General features: G+C 32.8%; 2 protein-coding genes across 22 annotated transcripts in view; one reads left to right on the top strand and one right to left on the bottom strand.

The window, feature by feature from the left end:
- LOC117572412 (potassium voltage-gated channel protein eag) overlaps positions 1–15,939 on the top strand; it is an 80,910-nt gene that overhangs the window by 13,955 nt on the left and 51,016 nt on the right. For all 20 annotated transcript variants that reach the window (XM_052007107.1, XM_034256120.2, XM_034255925.2 and 17 more), the window contains exon 2: positions 7,260–8,071. In XM_052007107.1, coding sequence (XP_051863067.1) covers positions 7,993–8,071 — 79 coding nt within the window. In that variant the 5' untranslated portion in view covers positions 7,260–7,992. The remainder of the gene's footprint in view (positions 1–7,259; positions 8,072–15,939) is intronic.
- On the bottom strand, positions 13,885–15,694 carry LOC127565984 (DNA ligase 1-like). Of its 2 annotated transcripts, none has more exons than XM_052007128.1 (2): positions 15,596–15,694; positions 13,885–15,146 (listed from the first exon to the last, which is right to left on the bottom strand). In XM_052007128.1, exon 2 carries the CDS (start codon positions 15,052–15,054, stop codon positions 14,128–14,130), a length of 927 nt encoding a protein of 308 aa, XP_051863088.1. In that variant the 5' UTR covers positions 15,055–15,146; positions 15,596–15,694; the 3' UTR covers positions 13,885–14,127. The 2 variants fall into 2 exon arrangements, with proteins under 2 accessions (XP_051863088.1, XP_051863086.1); XM_052007126.1 differs by having other exon boundaries at positions 15,583–15,685.

Genomic DNA, 15,939 nt, shown 5'->3' with positions numbered 1-15,939 from the left:
AAATAAGAAATAAGCAAAAAGAGCTAAGTATATAAATTATAGTTTTCATTTAAAATTGTAGTATATTTTTCTCAAATATACCAAATTAATATACCAAAAATACTCAAACATACCAAAAAAGAACTCTTATAGAAGAAATTGAAATAAGCAAAAAAGAGTTATGTAAAAAGTGTATGAAGGGAATTAGTTGAATTCAATAAATTATAATTATAAACTAAACTTGTATTATTTTTCCTCCAAATATACCAATATAATATACCGAACTAATACAAAATTATACCGAAAAAGAACTTTCATAGAAGAAATTAAAATTGGCAACAAAGAAATAAGTAAAATGTATGTGAAGTGAACTAGTTGTCATCGATAAATTACAATTTTTTATTTAAATTTTATTATAATTGTAAAAAAAATATATTTTGGGAAAATAATTTAGCTGAGAATTTGATTTCATAAGCATAATTTATGCAATAATGAATTTCAAAAGAGATTTTCTATACTTTGAAATTATTTGTTCAGCACATTAGATTTCATTTTTTAATAAATTAATATTCAGAAAAAATACTAAAATATACCGAAGAAGAAAATAAAAAAGAAAATAAAGTATAGTCTAATATTATAGCAAAAAAAAAACTATAAAAAAGCGATCATAACTTAAGTTTGAAGAAGAGAATAAAAATGAGTATGAAAAGCAAGACTTAAATATTGAAAGACTTCGATTGAACAAATCTTTCATATGTTCAATGTGATGAATGGGAGAGGGAGTTAGGAGTAAGAAGAAGAGCGTGAACGAAAGAGAGCGAGAGAGAGAGAGAGAGAGAGTGCAATTTGTAGCCCATTTGAACACTTGACCTTGCCACTCGTGTTAATTTTTATGACGTACTTTAAGTGAGCCATAAAATACATGCAGAAAAAAGGAAGAAAAGCGAACGGACGAAGCTCGCCGAAAAGGGGTGACAAGCAGGAGGGGAGTGGTGGGAGGAGGGAGGAGTGAGGAGTGAGGAGGGAGAAGACAGTGGCTTATCGCAGTAACAAATTAAAATGTATGACCAACCCGTTGTGGACTGACAAAAGGTGTCGCCAGAACAGCAGCAGCAGGCTGAAGGCAGAAGGCAGGCAGGCGAGTAAGTGGCATGTGGCAAGTGGCAAGTGGCATGTAGCATGTGGCATGTGGGGCAAGGTGACAAGACGAGAAGAGAGACAGAGAGAGAGGAAAAAGCCAAACATTGACGCGTTGCCATCGCCAACGACATGCGGTCGGTCATTCGGTCGCCAAACGACGTCAACGTCAAAGCCAAAGTAGTTGTGGTTCCATCCAACACATCCTTCCCCCTCTCCCTCTCCCTCCCGCCCTTCTTCTTCTCACTCTTACTCTGTGTGTGTGTGACAAGTTTTGTGCCCGCTGGGAGTTGGGCGGAGGGTAAAAGAAATGGGCACAGTTTTGCGCTTGCTTGATTTAAAATGCATGTGCAGGTGACCTGGCAACATGTAGATCCATTCAGTTAATCCACCTGCCACCCCTCCCTTCTTCCCCCTCTCCACACTCTGGTGACTGCTTAAAATATTGACGAAATTCTGACAAGCCTTAAAATATTGACGAATTTCTGACAAGCCGAGACGAACATAATCATACGCCCCGTTGACATTTGCTCTGACGTCAGCGTCGAACATGTTTGTTTGCCAGCAGCTGTCCCTCTCTCTCCCCTCTCCCCTCTCTCTATCTCTGTCTCTGCTTATCCCTAATTGAGTCACATAATAGCCTAAATCTGAACGATTAACTTGCACTATTGACAACTTTTTGTGTGCACTCCGCTTTCCTTTCTTTCGCTCTTTTCTGGGTCAGCTTCAGCTTCAGCTTTTCTCCTATTTCTCTAGCTCTTAGACAGTTTGTTTTTAGTCTGCTTCAGTATGCACAGCGAGAAAAACAAACGACAAGATTAAAGCTTTTCATCGACAAAAAAAATGTTGAAAAGCTAATCTTGAAATTTTAATTGAAGATTTCTTCGACTTACAACGAGAAAACGCAGCTTGCTAACATTTTTGGCTTACGAATTTTCTTCATGCAATCATAATTTGTAATCCTAAACACGAAATTTTAATCTTAAATGAGAATTTTTTAATTTGAAAAATAATTTTCAAGCGAATGTTCAATGAATTGTTGCAAAGGCAAAAGTTTTTTTTTATGGTTCCTAAAAAATAGAATTTTTGTATTTTCCTTTCAATTCTTAACTAGTTTTTTTCTTATAGATTTGAATAAAAAAATTTACAAATTTTAAATGTTGTATTCTCACTGCACATTTGAAATTTCAAATTTTGTTTTTTATTAAGAAACAATTTTACATATTAAAATTTTGAATTTATGTTTGATAACTTTTTTATTTAAATTTAAAATCTTCAATTTTAAGTGTGTTCTCGCTTAATATTTAATATTTTAAATTAGTTTTTTATTTTCCAAATTATCAATTTTACAAATTTTGTTTTCATTTCACATATGAATTTTAAAATTTATATTTTTTCTGATTTTGAACGAACATTTTTACAAATTTTAATTCATTTATATTTTCACACCTCTGAATTTATAAATTTGTTTTTTTTTATAATTTTTTTCTAATTTTCCTTTTCATTTGAATTGTAAACTTTACTTTAAAAAATCAATTTTTTACATTTCAAATGCTGTGTTTTCACTTTTTCACATTTGAAGTATCAAATTTGTTCTTCTATTTAATTTTTAAATTTACAATTACAAATTTCAATTGTTTTTGTATTTTTGTTTCATATTTGAATTTTCAAATTTGTTTATTTTCTTAGGTTTTTAAGAAATATTTTTACAAATTAAAAATGTTGTGTTTTCACTTCACATTTGAAATCTTAAATAGGTTTTTTTTTTAATTTTTAAGGAACCATTTCACAAATTTATTTTCGGTTTACATTTAAAATTTAAAATTTGTTTTTTTATATAGTTTTGAATAAACAATTTTACAAATTAAAATGTTTTTTTGTTTATTCTCAAATTGAAAATCAAATGTTTCTTATTAAAAGAATGCATAATCTGCAATTTTGTTGATGCCTTGATTCGAGCACGTTTGTTTTCTCTCAGTGCACCTGTTCTCAGTCTCCTTGGCGTCTCTTCTGCTTCTCTGCCCATGCTTTGGCTGGCAATTCGCGTTGGCAACGCACTAAAGTCGGAAAATTCATGAATGCCTGAGAGCGTTTTGGCTGAAGTGCGCGCATCCTGCTAATAAGGCTGCTGCTAACTACGAGCTACGAGCGAAGCCAGGCACAAAAGGACCTCCCTTTTCTCTCTCTCTTGCTTTGGTTGAATTTTAATGAAATTAAAGATTACTGAGCTCAACACAACAGCAACGGCAACGGCAACAAGAATGCCAACAACAACAGCAGACTGTGCTCTGCATCATTATCATAATTTAAAACAACAAACGTAGGTGGCACACACAAAGCCAGGAATATCCTTGGGAGACTGGGCTACTGGAGTCCTGCCTCTTGACTCTATGCAATTAACATACAGCCAACAGAGTGCTCCACTGAGCACTTCGTTCCCATTTCGTTTTTGATTACGCCAAAGATCTTTACAAACTCGACTCGACTCGACTTGACTCGACTTCAATTCACAGCACACAATTGCCCGAACAGCATTAGGGAAATGTTTTAACTAGTAGTCTTTCCTTGCACTTCCTTCAATTACTTCTTGCCTGCTTGCCTTTTACAGCTCCACGCACCTTTCTCAGATTGCTCTGGAGATGCTATTACTCTGAAATTAATATAGAACTTGCCATCGCACATATCATAAAAGTGTTGCTTTATTTAAGAAATTAGTCTCCAACTTGCAATAAACTTGGCAATTATTTTAGTTGCTCTGCATTATTTTATATTCCAATTTCGTTGGAGGAATAGAAATTTTCAAATTAAATTTTTAAATTTTAAATTTTTTAATTTCAATCCATAAAATACTTAAATCCGTAATACTATGTATGAAATGTTTAACTTGCTAACTCTAACTTGTAATAAAGTTAGCAATTATTCCCATTTATTTAGTTTATTTCTATTTAATATTTAAATCACTCTTTTAATTTTTCGAAATAGTTTTATACTTCGAATTTGGCATCTAAAAAATACTGAAATCTGAAATACATACTGTATATGAAATGAGATACTCTCCAACTTCAACTTGCAATAAAGTTGGAAATTATTCCAACTGCTTTAGCTTATTTTTATTAAATATTCATATTTCTTTGGAGAAATTGAAATTTTCATATTAATTTTATAATTCGAATTTTATATCCATAAAATACTGAAATCCAAAATATAAACTACATAAGGAATCAGTAACTTTCTAGCTCAAACTTGTAATAAAGTTGTTAATTATTTTAGTTGACCTACATTATTTTTACTTAATATTCAAATTTCTTTAAAAGAAAAGAATTTTTCAAATTAATTTGAAATTTCTAACTTCAAATTCAAAATAATAAAATACTGAAATCTGTAAAACATATGTGAAAAGAGAAAACTCTCTAACTTCAACTTTCTATAAATTTAGCAATTAATATAACCTAATCCTATATAATATTCAAAATTTCTTTAGATGATTACAAATATTCAAATTAAGTCGAATTATCGAATTTGAAAACCATAAAATACTGAGATTTTAAATATATGAAAAAAATAACTCTCTAACTTCAACTTGTAACAAAGTTAGAAATTATTATAGCTGCCTTAGCTTATTTCTATTCAATATTAAAATTTCCTTAAATGAAAAGAATTTTACAAACTCATTTTATATATCAAATTTTTCATTGACATAATACTGAAAATCGTTCAATTCATTAAAATAAAGTATAATGAAAGAATTAAGAAACTTTTTATTTTGCTGTCAACTAATTGGATACAATTTGTTTATTCTGTAACCAGATTATTTATATTTAACATTGCTTAGATTATTGTGAATTGTAATGCAAATCAAAGCCATTAAATTTGACACTTTGTGTAAGCGATAAATATTGCAATTGAAATAAAATGTTAAATCAGCAGTTGATGCATTGAATTGAATAATTCAATGCGATAAAAGCTTAGAGGATTTTCAGTGTAAAACAATGGATGAGTTTTCAGTGTAATAACTTTTGCAATTAGTAGGTCATCGTTGGCTTACGTAATGTTGTTCCCCTTAGGTGCCAACGGCATCTCTGGACAATGCCAAATTATACAATCGAATCGAATCGAATCGAAGCGAAGCGAAGTGAATCGCATCGAATGTTTGCGCTGTGGACTGTCGATGTGGAGATGTCAATTGGTCAGCGCAGATGTTAAGCCACATTTAGCCACAATTTGCGCATTAAAGCCAGAGCGAGTGACACGAAACGCTTGGCAAATGCATTGCATTACGTATACGCAATGTGCGCTCTGATGTTTTCATAATTAATTGCAAAACTCTTGCGCACAGTCTGCACAATTTCTGCTCAACTGCACACGCAAATCAATGTGAGCATTGCTAGAAGGGGATGGAGGGGAAAAGGAGGGGGGGAGGGGGAAGGGGTTAAATGATGATGCTTAAATGCGAAACTGGGGATTTGATTACATAAATTGCATTATTAATTTATGCAGCAGCAGCAGCGACAAATTGACAACAATTGCAGGGCGAAATGCATTTCGTGTTCTCTTTGTGTAGGGAGCAGGAAGTGGGGCAAGGGGAAGGCAACAGTGGAGCTATTACCGGGCTACCGAAAGGTGTAATTACTTTAATGACACTCGACAGCATCTCAATCTCAGTGTCTCTCTTTATTCTCTCTCTCCCTCTTTGCCTATCTCGCTGCCAAACTCTAATAACTCGCTCTTTTTTCACAATCTATTCTTCTCTTTCTATCTCTATCTCCATCTCTATCTAAATCTTCACTCATATGTATCGCTCTCTGTCTCCTATTTTGTAGCTGTCTGCATTCTTGTCTTACAATTTATTTTCTTCACATCATTCTTACAATACTTTCTGTCGCACTCTCTCTCATATACACTCTTTCTCTTTTTCTCTCGCTCTCTCTCTCTCGATCTCTCTCTCTCTCGTTCTCTCTCTCACTCTCTCTATATCTTTCAACTCTTCTTTAAAATCAACCACTTATGATATTATGCTAAGCATATTCCCTAATATATTTTGCATAATGAAAGAATAATAAATTCTGTCATGCTCATTGATAATTATTGTCAACATAGGGATGTGTTTTTCCAAAGATTGCATTTCCTATTTCATAATTTGCGAATAATACAGAATATTCTTGAAGCTGAAATTTAACTTCTTGAATTTTTAAATATAATTTCCGATTCCATTTGATATTAATGTTTAACGATTAATGATATTCTATTAATTGACTTTTTCCCGAAATTTATGAAATTACAAAGAATTCTACACATAATTGTATACAATAATATAATATAAAATACATAATTGTAGCTACGAGCAAAGAAACAAAACTCCAAGAGGCGTCGTATAATTTTGGGCAATGTTTAGTATAATTTAATACCAATACTAGTAAAAAAAATACCGTATATAAGCAAAGCAGAAAATGGTCACATAATAATATTGTAATAATTATTAATACTTGTGAAAAATACCATAAATAAACAAAGCAAAATATTGTCAGCTATTAACATAAAATACTATATTATAATATAATAGTAATACTAGTGAAAAATACCATATATACGCAATGCAAAATATGGTCACATATAAATATATAATACTTTATTATAATATAATACTAATACCAGGCAAAAATACCATAAATAAACAACACAGAATATAATATTAAATACAATATTATAAAATACCATATATAAACCAAACATATTAATATAAAATACTATATTATAATATAGTACTAATACTAGTGAAAAATATCATATATTAGCGAAGCAGAATATGGTCACACATAAATATACATATAATACTATATACTATACCAATACTAGTGAAAAATACCATATATTAGCGAAGCAGAATATGGTCACACATAAATATACATATAATAGTAGTAATATACCAAGACTAGTGAAAAATACCATATATAGACAAAGCAGAATATTGTCACCTGTTAATATACATATAATACTAACACTAATGAAAAATACCATAAGCGGAACAGAATATTATCACATATTGAATCGTTCTCAACATATGTTGAAATAATTTCGCAATTCAGCATCTTAATCTCTGACTCATTCTCTAATGTTTCGTCTTTTTGTCTCTTTCTCTCCTGCAGTGCCATATGCAACCGATAAGACTGTGTGAAGTGGTCAAGTGGTCAACAGCAACAGCAACATCAAGCGACAGCAGCTGCCATAACAACAACAACAACAACAACGAGAACAACAACAACAACAACAACAACAAGTGAAGCTGTATTTGCAATTCTTGACATTGAAATTGTCGTCGCGTTCTCCGTGTGTGTGCGTGTGTGTGTGTGCGTGAGTGTGTGAGTGCGTGTGCGTGATTAGTGCTTGCGTGTGTGTGTCAGTGTGTGTGTGTGTGAATGTGCGTGTGTGCTCGTGTATTTTAGAGAGTAATCAACTCAAAATGGCGGCCGGCCAGCGCAGTCGAAATGCAGCGCTGCTCAGCGTTCTCCTTGTCGCCTTCGTCGCCGTCGTTGTCGCCTCCTCCTCCACCATCGGCTCAGTCACCGTCAACGTCAACGTCATCGCGGCGATGCATCTGTAAGCGAATGCGTAGAGATCGAGTCCAGGAAGCACGCCCAATAGCACATTGTAGAAGGCGAGTCGACTAACTTCATTCAACAGTCGAGTGCAGCAGGTGTTCGAGGTGCAACCATCGGCAATAGAAGCAACATTCAACAGGAACAGGAGCAGCCAACAAGCAACACAACCACAACCACAAAACATAACAGCAACAACAACAACCACAGCAACAACAACAACCACAAACACAAACAGAGTCATCGCAAGACGGCGACGCGGCGTTGCAAGTAGGCAGCCAAAATGCCTGGCGGACGACGCGGACTGGTTGCGCCACAGAACACATTCCTCGAGAACATAATACGGCGTTCCAACTCGCAGCGTAAGTAGTCCAAAACTTTATTTCAATTATTACAAAATTTAATAATTTTCAAATGTGAATTAGATAACATTAAGGAGATTACAAAATGGAGAGAGTACAATAAAATAATATAACGAATAGATTATTTCTCTATCCATTGAATGTCAAAATACATTAACTTTCCATTATAAATGTTTTAACATTTAATCATAAATTAAATTTAGATAATAGTAAGAAGAGTATCAGATGTGGAGAAGGCAATAAAATAATATAACGAATAGATTATTTCTCTATCCATTGAAATTTCAACTTCAAGATTGAATAACAAAATTTATAAACTTTCCATTATAAATCTTAAATTAAATTTAGATAATAGTAAGAAGATTAACAGATGTGGAGAGTGCAATAAAATAATATAGCGAATAAATAATTTCTTAATTAGATATTAGTAAGAAGAGTAAACGATGTGGAGAGTGATAAAAATATATAATATCTTTATCCATTGAATCTTCTACTTCACGAATTATTCACAAAATATATCAACTTTCCGTTATAAACACTTTTAAACTTATTAAATTTTAAATCAAATTCGATAATAGTGAGGAAAGTAGCAGATGTGGAAACTGCATTATAATAATATTATTAAGAATTAGTATTATGTTATTGAAATAACTTCAACTTTTAGATTTATTTAAATTTCAAATGCATATAAGAAAATAGTAAGAAGATTAACAGATTTCTTTCTTCATTGAATCTTCTTCTTCAAGATTTATATATTCATATACTTTCCATTATAAATGCTTTAAAATTTATTAAATTTTAAATCAAACTGGATAGTTGTGAAGAGTGCACTACAATAATAATACTAATATATCATATTATTGAAACAACTTCAATTTGAAAATTGATTTCTTTTTGTATTTATAAAATTTCAAATCAAATTAGATAATAGTAAGAAGAGTAACAGATGTGAAGAGTACATTCAAATGGCATTTTATCGATTGAAACAACATCAAAACTGATTGACAAACTATTTCAACTTTCCGTTAAATTTCTTGAATTTTAAATAAATGAGTAAATTAAATTATTCGGGTGTTTAATAACATTTAACAGATATGGAGATTTCATTAAAATAATATTAATATCTTTTTTCATTGAAACAACTTCAACATTGACAAATATTTGTTTTGTTATTGAATGTCAAATTATATTATATGATTAAGAGATTAAAATATGTAGAAAGTGAATTTTAAATATTATTTCTAATATAAAATATATTAGAGAAATTTCTGTATTAAGATTGCTAGAGAAAATGTTGTCTTTTCTTTATAATTGCTTTCAGATTTCTTGAATTTCAAATCCGATTAGTTTTTAATGGTCTAAAAGCATTTAACAGTTGTTGAAAGTGTATTTTAAAATGATATTACTATATATATAAAATATCTTGGTCCCTTAAAACAACAACTTTAAAATTGATGCATGAAATTCTGGTGTTCCACTCAAAAATTATATTTTCAATTTTATTGAATTAATTCATTTTTAAATGATAGTTAGAATATTATTAAGCAACATAGGATATAGAGGTATTATAAAAGTTACATAGATATATTTTGGTATATTTGGATATACCAAAAAGAAATATATTGGTATATTTTAGTATTTTTGTGGTATATATTAAATTAATATATTTGAATTATTATTTGTAAATGGATATCAAACAGTCGAACACGCTCAACTTTACTTTTCTTACTTGTTTAAGATAGCTTTCTATTTTGTCTACAAGCAAATTAAATTATCATTGAAATCTAATTCAGTACATTAGATAAACTTGCACAAAAATAAGACCAAGCATATTTTAGAGGAGGACAAATATTATTTATTTTCGATTTCGTTTCTTTACCTGATTTTAATCCCGTTAGAAACAACTCTCTAGCATTGCTTTTTGAGAATGCAAATTCCATTTATTCGCCATCGCTTTGTGCTACATCTAAAGCGAATGCAGATGGGATTTGTTTTTGCTAAATGGAACAGAATCCTTTGGCCACTATTTAATGTCAGTTGAATGATATAATTGAGGCAGATTTTCGGCATTCTTTTAGTGTTACAGCGCTTGGGTATTAAAGCTCTAAGTCCTCCGCTTGCAGTCCATTCAAATGCGCCAAATGGCGGAAATGGCCAGCCACATGTGTGTGTGTGTGTCTGTGTGTGTGTGCGGATATCATTTCACACACATGCTGTTATGCATTCACTATTTTGCAAACAGCGCAGAGTGCGACACTCGGCTACAGTCTACTCTACACTTCACTCCACTTCACTTCACTGGACTCCACTTTACCACATTGCGATGCGATCAAATTTGTGGTTTCGAGTGCGGGGGGTAAAGCTTTGCGGTTCTAGTTCAAATTGTAGAGCCAACGGGGGGGCGGCGGCGGAGAATTGAAGCTGATTCTGATTCTGATACTGACGTCGACGTCGACGTCGCTGTCGATGTTGCCAACAGCATGTGAAATGATTTTCCGTTTGGCTGTCAACGCTTACAGCCTCAGGCTGACACCTTGCGCACTGTGAGAGGACAGATAAAAGGGGTGCGAGTGCGACAGAGAGGGAGATAGGCGAGGGGACACACTCTCGCACACATACAGTGGCAGTCGTGGCTTCTATAAATAGCTCTCGTTCTCTCCACCAATTTCTCACCTCACCACAAACATGCACACACACACAAACAGAGAAAACGTAGAAGGAGCGAAGGAACGTAGAATGAAGAAGAGTAGGTGGTGGAGGAGGTAAAAGAGGAAAAGTGGAATATTGCTCTGCGCCAATTAAAGCGGCGACGACAACCTGTTGAGCAGCTGAGAGAGAGAGAGAGCTGGACAAGCAAAAAGGGAATAGTTAATAGCAATAGCAATGCGAATAGTCATGGGAGACTAGGAATTGGAATTAAAACGGGAAATGCAATAAGCAGCAGGATTGCAAAAGGGATAAAAACAGAGCACAGAACACAGAACAAAACGAATGCGTATGTGAATAAGAATTCTAATAAGAACGAGAATGGGAATGGGAACGAGAATGGGAATGAGTTTGGCATTGCGGTAAAAAGGAATCTAATTACGGTTGCAGATGCAAGTTATTAGTTCTTGGGGTATACGCAATGAGCTCGAAAATCATTAGCTTAGCTATGGCGAATGAAAAAGAATATTTAATTGAAATGAACAAAGGGCCAAATCCAATAAGAGGCAGACGCTTCGCAACCAAATTAAAAATGTTGACTATGCGAATAACCAAAGAGAAATGAACAAATGTTTTCAATGTTTCATTGCTAATTTCATTAGAGATATATTCTGATACAATAGAAGTATCATAACAATGTTACAATAGCCATCCTTGGCATATGAAAAACTAAAAAAAAAATATATATATATGTATGTATATTTTAGAACATTTAAATACATCGAATATTTAATTTCACATGAATTAAGAAGCATCAAAAGTAAACGCGAGCTAAAAACATTTTCACACAATCCATATTCAAGACAATAATGCAGAGCTCTTCTCTCGCACTTACTTCCTTTGCTTTCTCACCAGCAATATATTTGTTGTTGTGATTTTCTCTCTGCTTTTGCAAATACAAATTATATTGATACATCGCTGACAAAGTCTGTGTGATAGACACGATCAACAAACGCATGCTTTGACAGTTGAATACTGCCTACTCGCTTGCACTTGCATGCAAACATAATTGATGCTGAGCTTTACTCCTTGCTTTTGCAAATGCAGATGAGCCTCTACTCTAATATGTGAGCACATGTGTGTGTTAAATACGATAAACGAACGCTTGCTTTGGTAGACTATCTCGCTTTCGCTCATACTCGCAAGTAAACAGAGTTGTTGTGGAGATTTGCTCTTTGCTTTGGTGTGAAACGTTCAGCGAATGCTTGCTTTGGCCGTTGACTACCGCGCTTTCGCTCACACTCGCAAGTAAACACAGTTGTTGTGGAGATTTGCTCTCTGGTTTTGCAAATGAAGTGTGACACGATCAGCAAATGCTTGCTTTGAACGTTGACTACCGCGCTTTCTCTCCCACTCGCAACCAAGCATAGTCGTTGTGGAGATTTGCTCTCTGCTTTTGCTAATGAAGTGTGACACGATCAGCGAATGCTTGCTTTGGACGTTGACTATCGCGCACTCGCTTGCTTTTGTAAACAAACTTTGCCTTTGCAAATCCAGATGTTTTCTCTTTTAAATATGTGTGTTTGCATTCTCCTTAAGATTTTTGTTGTGGAAAGTGCCTTGGAATATTGGAATTCCGTTCATATTGGAATTCGCTACTGTTCTGATTTAAATTGTTTTCACCTGGCTAGATATAAATATATTTTTCGAGTCATCAAAGTTAAGCCCAGACTACGTTTAACTCATTTAAATTGTAAATAGTTGCGTAACATTAACAAAATAAACTGCAACAACGGCGCTCAATCAATATCGAATTTTATGCACACTTAAGCTATCGCTATAAAAAATAATGGTTGATTAAGTAGCTTTACTAATTGCTTTTTACGGTGGCTTTTTCGCTTGGCAGGTTCGCCAAATAATCGCAGCTAATGATGTCGCACGAAATGAACAGACACACACACACACACACACACACACACACACACACACACACAAACATGTCCAAATAATCAAAATAATTACATTTCACTTTGCTGTCACAATCGAGCAATGAAACAGCTAATAACGCAATTTAAATACGCGCTATAGTATTTAATTATTATCATGGCAGTGTCAGCATAAAACAAATTTCAAAATAAATTAAATTAATTAAATTTAAAAAGAAATGAAGAAATGAAAAGAAATAGGCATATTAAAAATATATATTTTGTATTTTATTTTTTTGTGAGACTTCTTTTTATTCAACTTATTTTCTGCCATTTTTCTTAGCTAAGTTTTAATCGCATTACCAGTATGGCAAAGCTTTTTGTATTCATATTTACAAGATTTATATTAAAAAAATCAATTACTAAATTTAGACTACATTAAATTATATAAATTGCGTACACTATTTTTTTTTTTTTTTTTTTTTTTTTTATTAAAATAATAACGAAATGATAACAAAGAAAGGTGCACTGTTACCTAACTGGGCAACTTAAACAAATCAGAAATAATAAAAAGAAAATTAATTATGTCAGCAGCACATAATAAATATAAAATAAATAAAGATTGTGTAAATTGAACCTAAGGATATAAGGAAATCGCTGTTAATTATTAGGTCAAGACCCGAGCCAGCAGGTCTTGAGGATGACATCGTTTAAGTCTTCTAAAGACTGTACACTATTGCAATTAATGAATAAAACATTGCATACTTTTATGGGCACAATAAATTGAGCTCCTCGTATTATGTATACGAATGCATATATATACGAATAAGTATGTTTGGAAGACAAATAATTTACATAAATATCTAATTATCATATGTTGATAAGTATTTCCAAAATGGTAAACAAAATATTTAAAAATTTTTATAAAGTCACCTATAAAAATCAATTTTTTTTCTATATAACATTATTCGATCTTTAACTATTGCTCTAACTAGATATTGCGCTTCGGATACAAAATTCTCGAATTTCAATTTAAGTTTCCAGTCTTTTTAGTTATAGCTTAGCTTATAGAGCTGAGACGAATCAATTTTAACATGTTCCGAAGTCTCGGGTTCAAATACTGCGCAATTCAATGAAAGGTTGAACTTCAACAAATAACAAAAAAATAAAAAATAAATAAAAAAAACTTGCACTCTCAATATTTTTCAATCTTGAATGAATTAATGAATTTTAGCGAAATTTTATTTATTTTTATTTATTTTAATTAATGGCTCAACATAAATGTGAAACATTTAAATATAATTGCCAAAAACGAAGTTTTTTTTCATCAGGAGAAGAAATAAATTAAATGGTACCAAATTCCATTTTGTTACGTTGCTTTGTTTGATGTTTTCTTGAGAATATCAATTATTATTGATATAATGACATTTTTGAATTTGTAAAATGCAAAAATGCAAATGTGTTTTGTACTGAGTCATTTGTCATTTACTTAAGAACATTTTTAAGTTCCTTTGACTCTGGAACTTTCTTCTTCTTTTCGAATCCATCAGACTGGTTGTCATACATCTTTCGCTTCATCGAGAGTCCTTCCTCATCTTTAGATTCCGATTCTTCATTGGCAACTGCTTTCTCAACTTTCTCCAACTGCTCTGCATTGCCATGAATCTCGTTGGCGGCTTCTTGAATTTCCCCAGCAGCATCAGCCATTTCCTTTGCTTCGACTTTCTTGTTGCTATCCGGCTTGATCTCTGTCTCACCGTTCTCATCGATGACCAACTTGTTCTCAGAGTCATCGACATCGGGCTCCTTCTTCACAAATGTCTCATCGCCTTCTTCCTCTTCTTGTTCATTCTCCATCGAAGACTCGGATGTTTCAGAGAGTTCCTCAACTTTAGGTGGTGGCTGGCGTCGAGGAACTGGAGACGTAATGATCGGTCTCATGGGAGACGATTCCGGTGTGCTACTCCGGGAACGGGAACGAGAACGAGAGCTAGTGGGTGTTAAAAATGTCGAGGCTTCATCAGCCGATTCAAAACTGTCTTCCTCATTCTCAGTCTCAGTCTTGATCTCCTTAATCTCGATCAATATCTTAACATTCAACTGGCCAGCTTCATCAGCCGATTCAAAACTCTCTTCCTCGTTCTCAGTCTCAGTCTCAGTCTCAGTCTTGATCTCCTTATTCTCGATTAATATCTCAACATTCAACTTGCCAGCTTCATCGTCTAACTGGAGCTTTGCCTCCTCCTCCTGCACAGAATGAACTTCAATCTCCTCCAAAGGCTCCAACTTGATTTGGACTTCAGACTCAACTTCAGACTCAACTTTGGCTGTGGCAGCTTCTTTGTTCTCAGCCACAAGTTCTGTAAGCTTCTCAGCAACGTCCAAAAGTTGTTTCTCAATCAAATTCTCCATTATGTGCGAGACTTCTCGATGATTTGAACAGAGAATCAAAATCAAAATTGAATTATTAAAATTGATAAAGAATTCCTCGTTGCTTGAACAAGCTGTAGGAGAAAGTGAATATATAAATAAGTAATAATAATAATTAAATATAATAAGTATACATACATAAAAATACAAATAATAAGTAAATTTGCTTATTAAAAGATAATCAATGTAACAAGCGAACTGAAGTAGTCTCGATAGAAGAATAAGAAGAGTATAGATAAATCGATTATGAAATACGCAACCAGCTTAACTTTATATATTTATTTTTATATTAATTTAATATAATTAATATAATAATAATAATTTCAAGAAAACCATGTGAATGACAGTTAATATATGTCAACACTTCTACAACTTCAACTTTAAAATTAGTTGCACGGGTTTTCTTTAAAATAATTGGAAAAAACTTTGCAAGTTCAATAAAAAAATGCCACAATTCTTGACTGTCACGCAATAAATTGTCTGCACTTCACTTATCTTTACTTTAATCACCTTTAAAACGCACCACAAATAAATTCGAAGAGAAAAATTTGTAACTTTTTAAATTCCCGACACTTTGTGTTTGCACAGAAAGAGCGAACAACTAAAATATTTTTTTGACAGCAATCAACGAAGTCAACTTTTCAAGGCCTACTTGACACAGGAATTCTGGAAAGTTCGAAACAGGAAAAGAAAATATACTAAATGTCAGTATTAAAATATCGAATTATGTTATCAATTTGAGCTGTCAGATCGGCGATGAATTTTCATTTTAAAAAGATGAAAAATTGTAAACGAGGTTGTTGGAGATTAATGTTAAAGCGAACGTAAGATGACAGGCAAAAGTGTGATGTTAGTGGCATGTTAATG

The sequence above is a fragment of the Drosophila albomicans genome, chromosome X, assembly GCF_009650485.2.
Source record: "Drosophila albomicans strain 15112-1751.03 chromosome X, ASM965048v2, whole genome shotgun sequence".
Taxonomy (NCBI): domain Eukaryota; kingdom Metazoa; phylum Arthropoda; class Insecta; order Diptera; family Drosophilidae; genus Drosophila; species Drosophila albomicans.
The sequence above is the reverse complement of the archived record's forward strand: the minus strand, read 5'-3'. Positions and strand labels throughout refer to the sequence as shown.

Coding starts and splice junctions, on each gene's coding strand:
- LOC127565984 (XM_052007128.1), bottom strand. CDS start 15,054: ATGGAGAATTTGATTGAGAAACAACTTTTGGACGTTGCTGAGAAGCTT.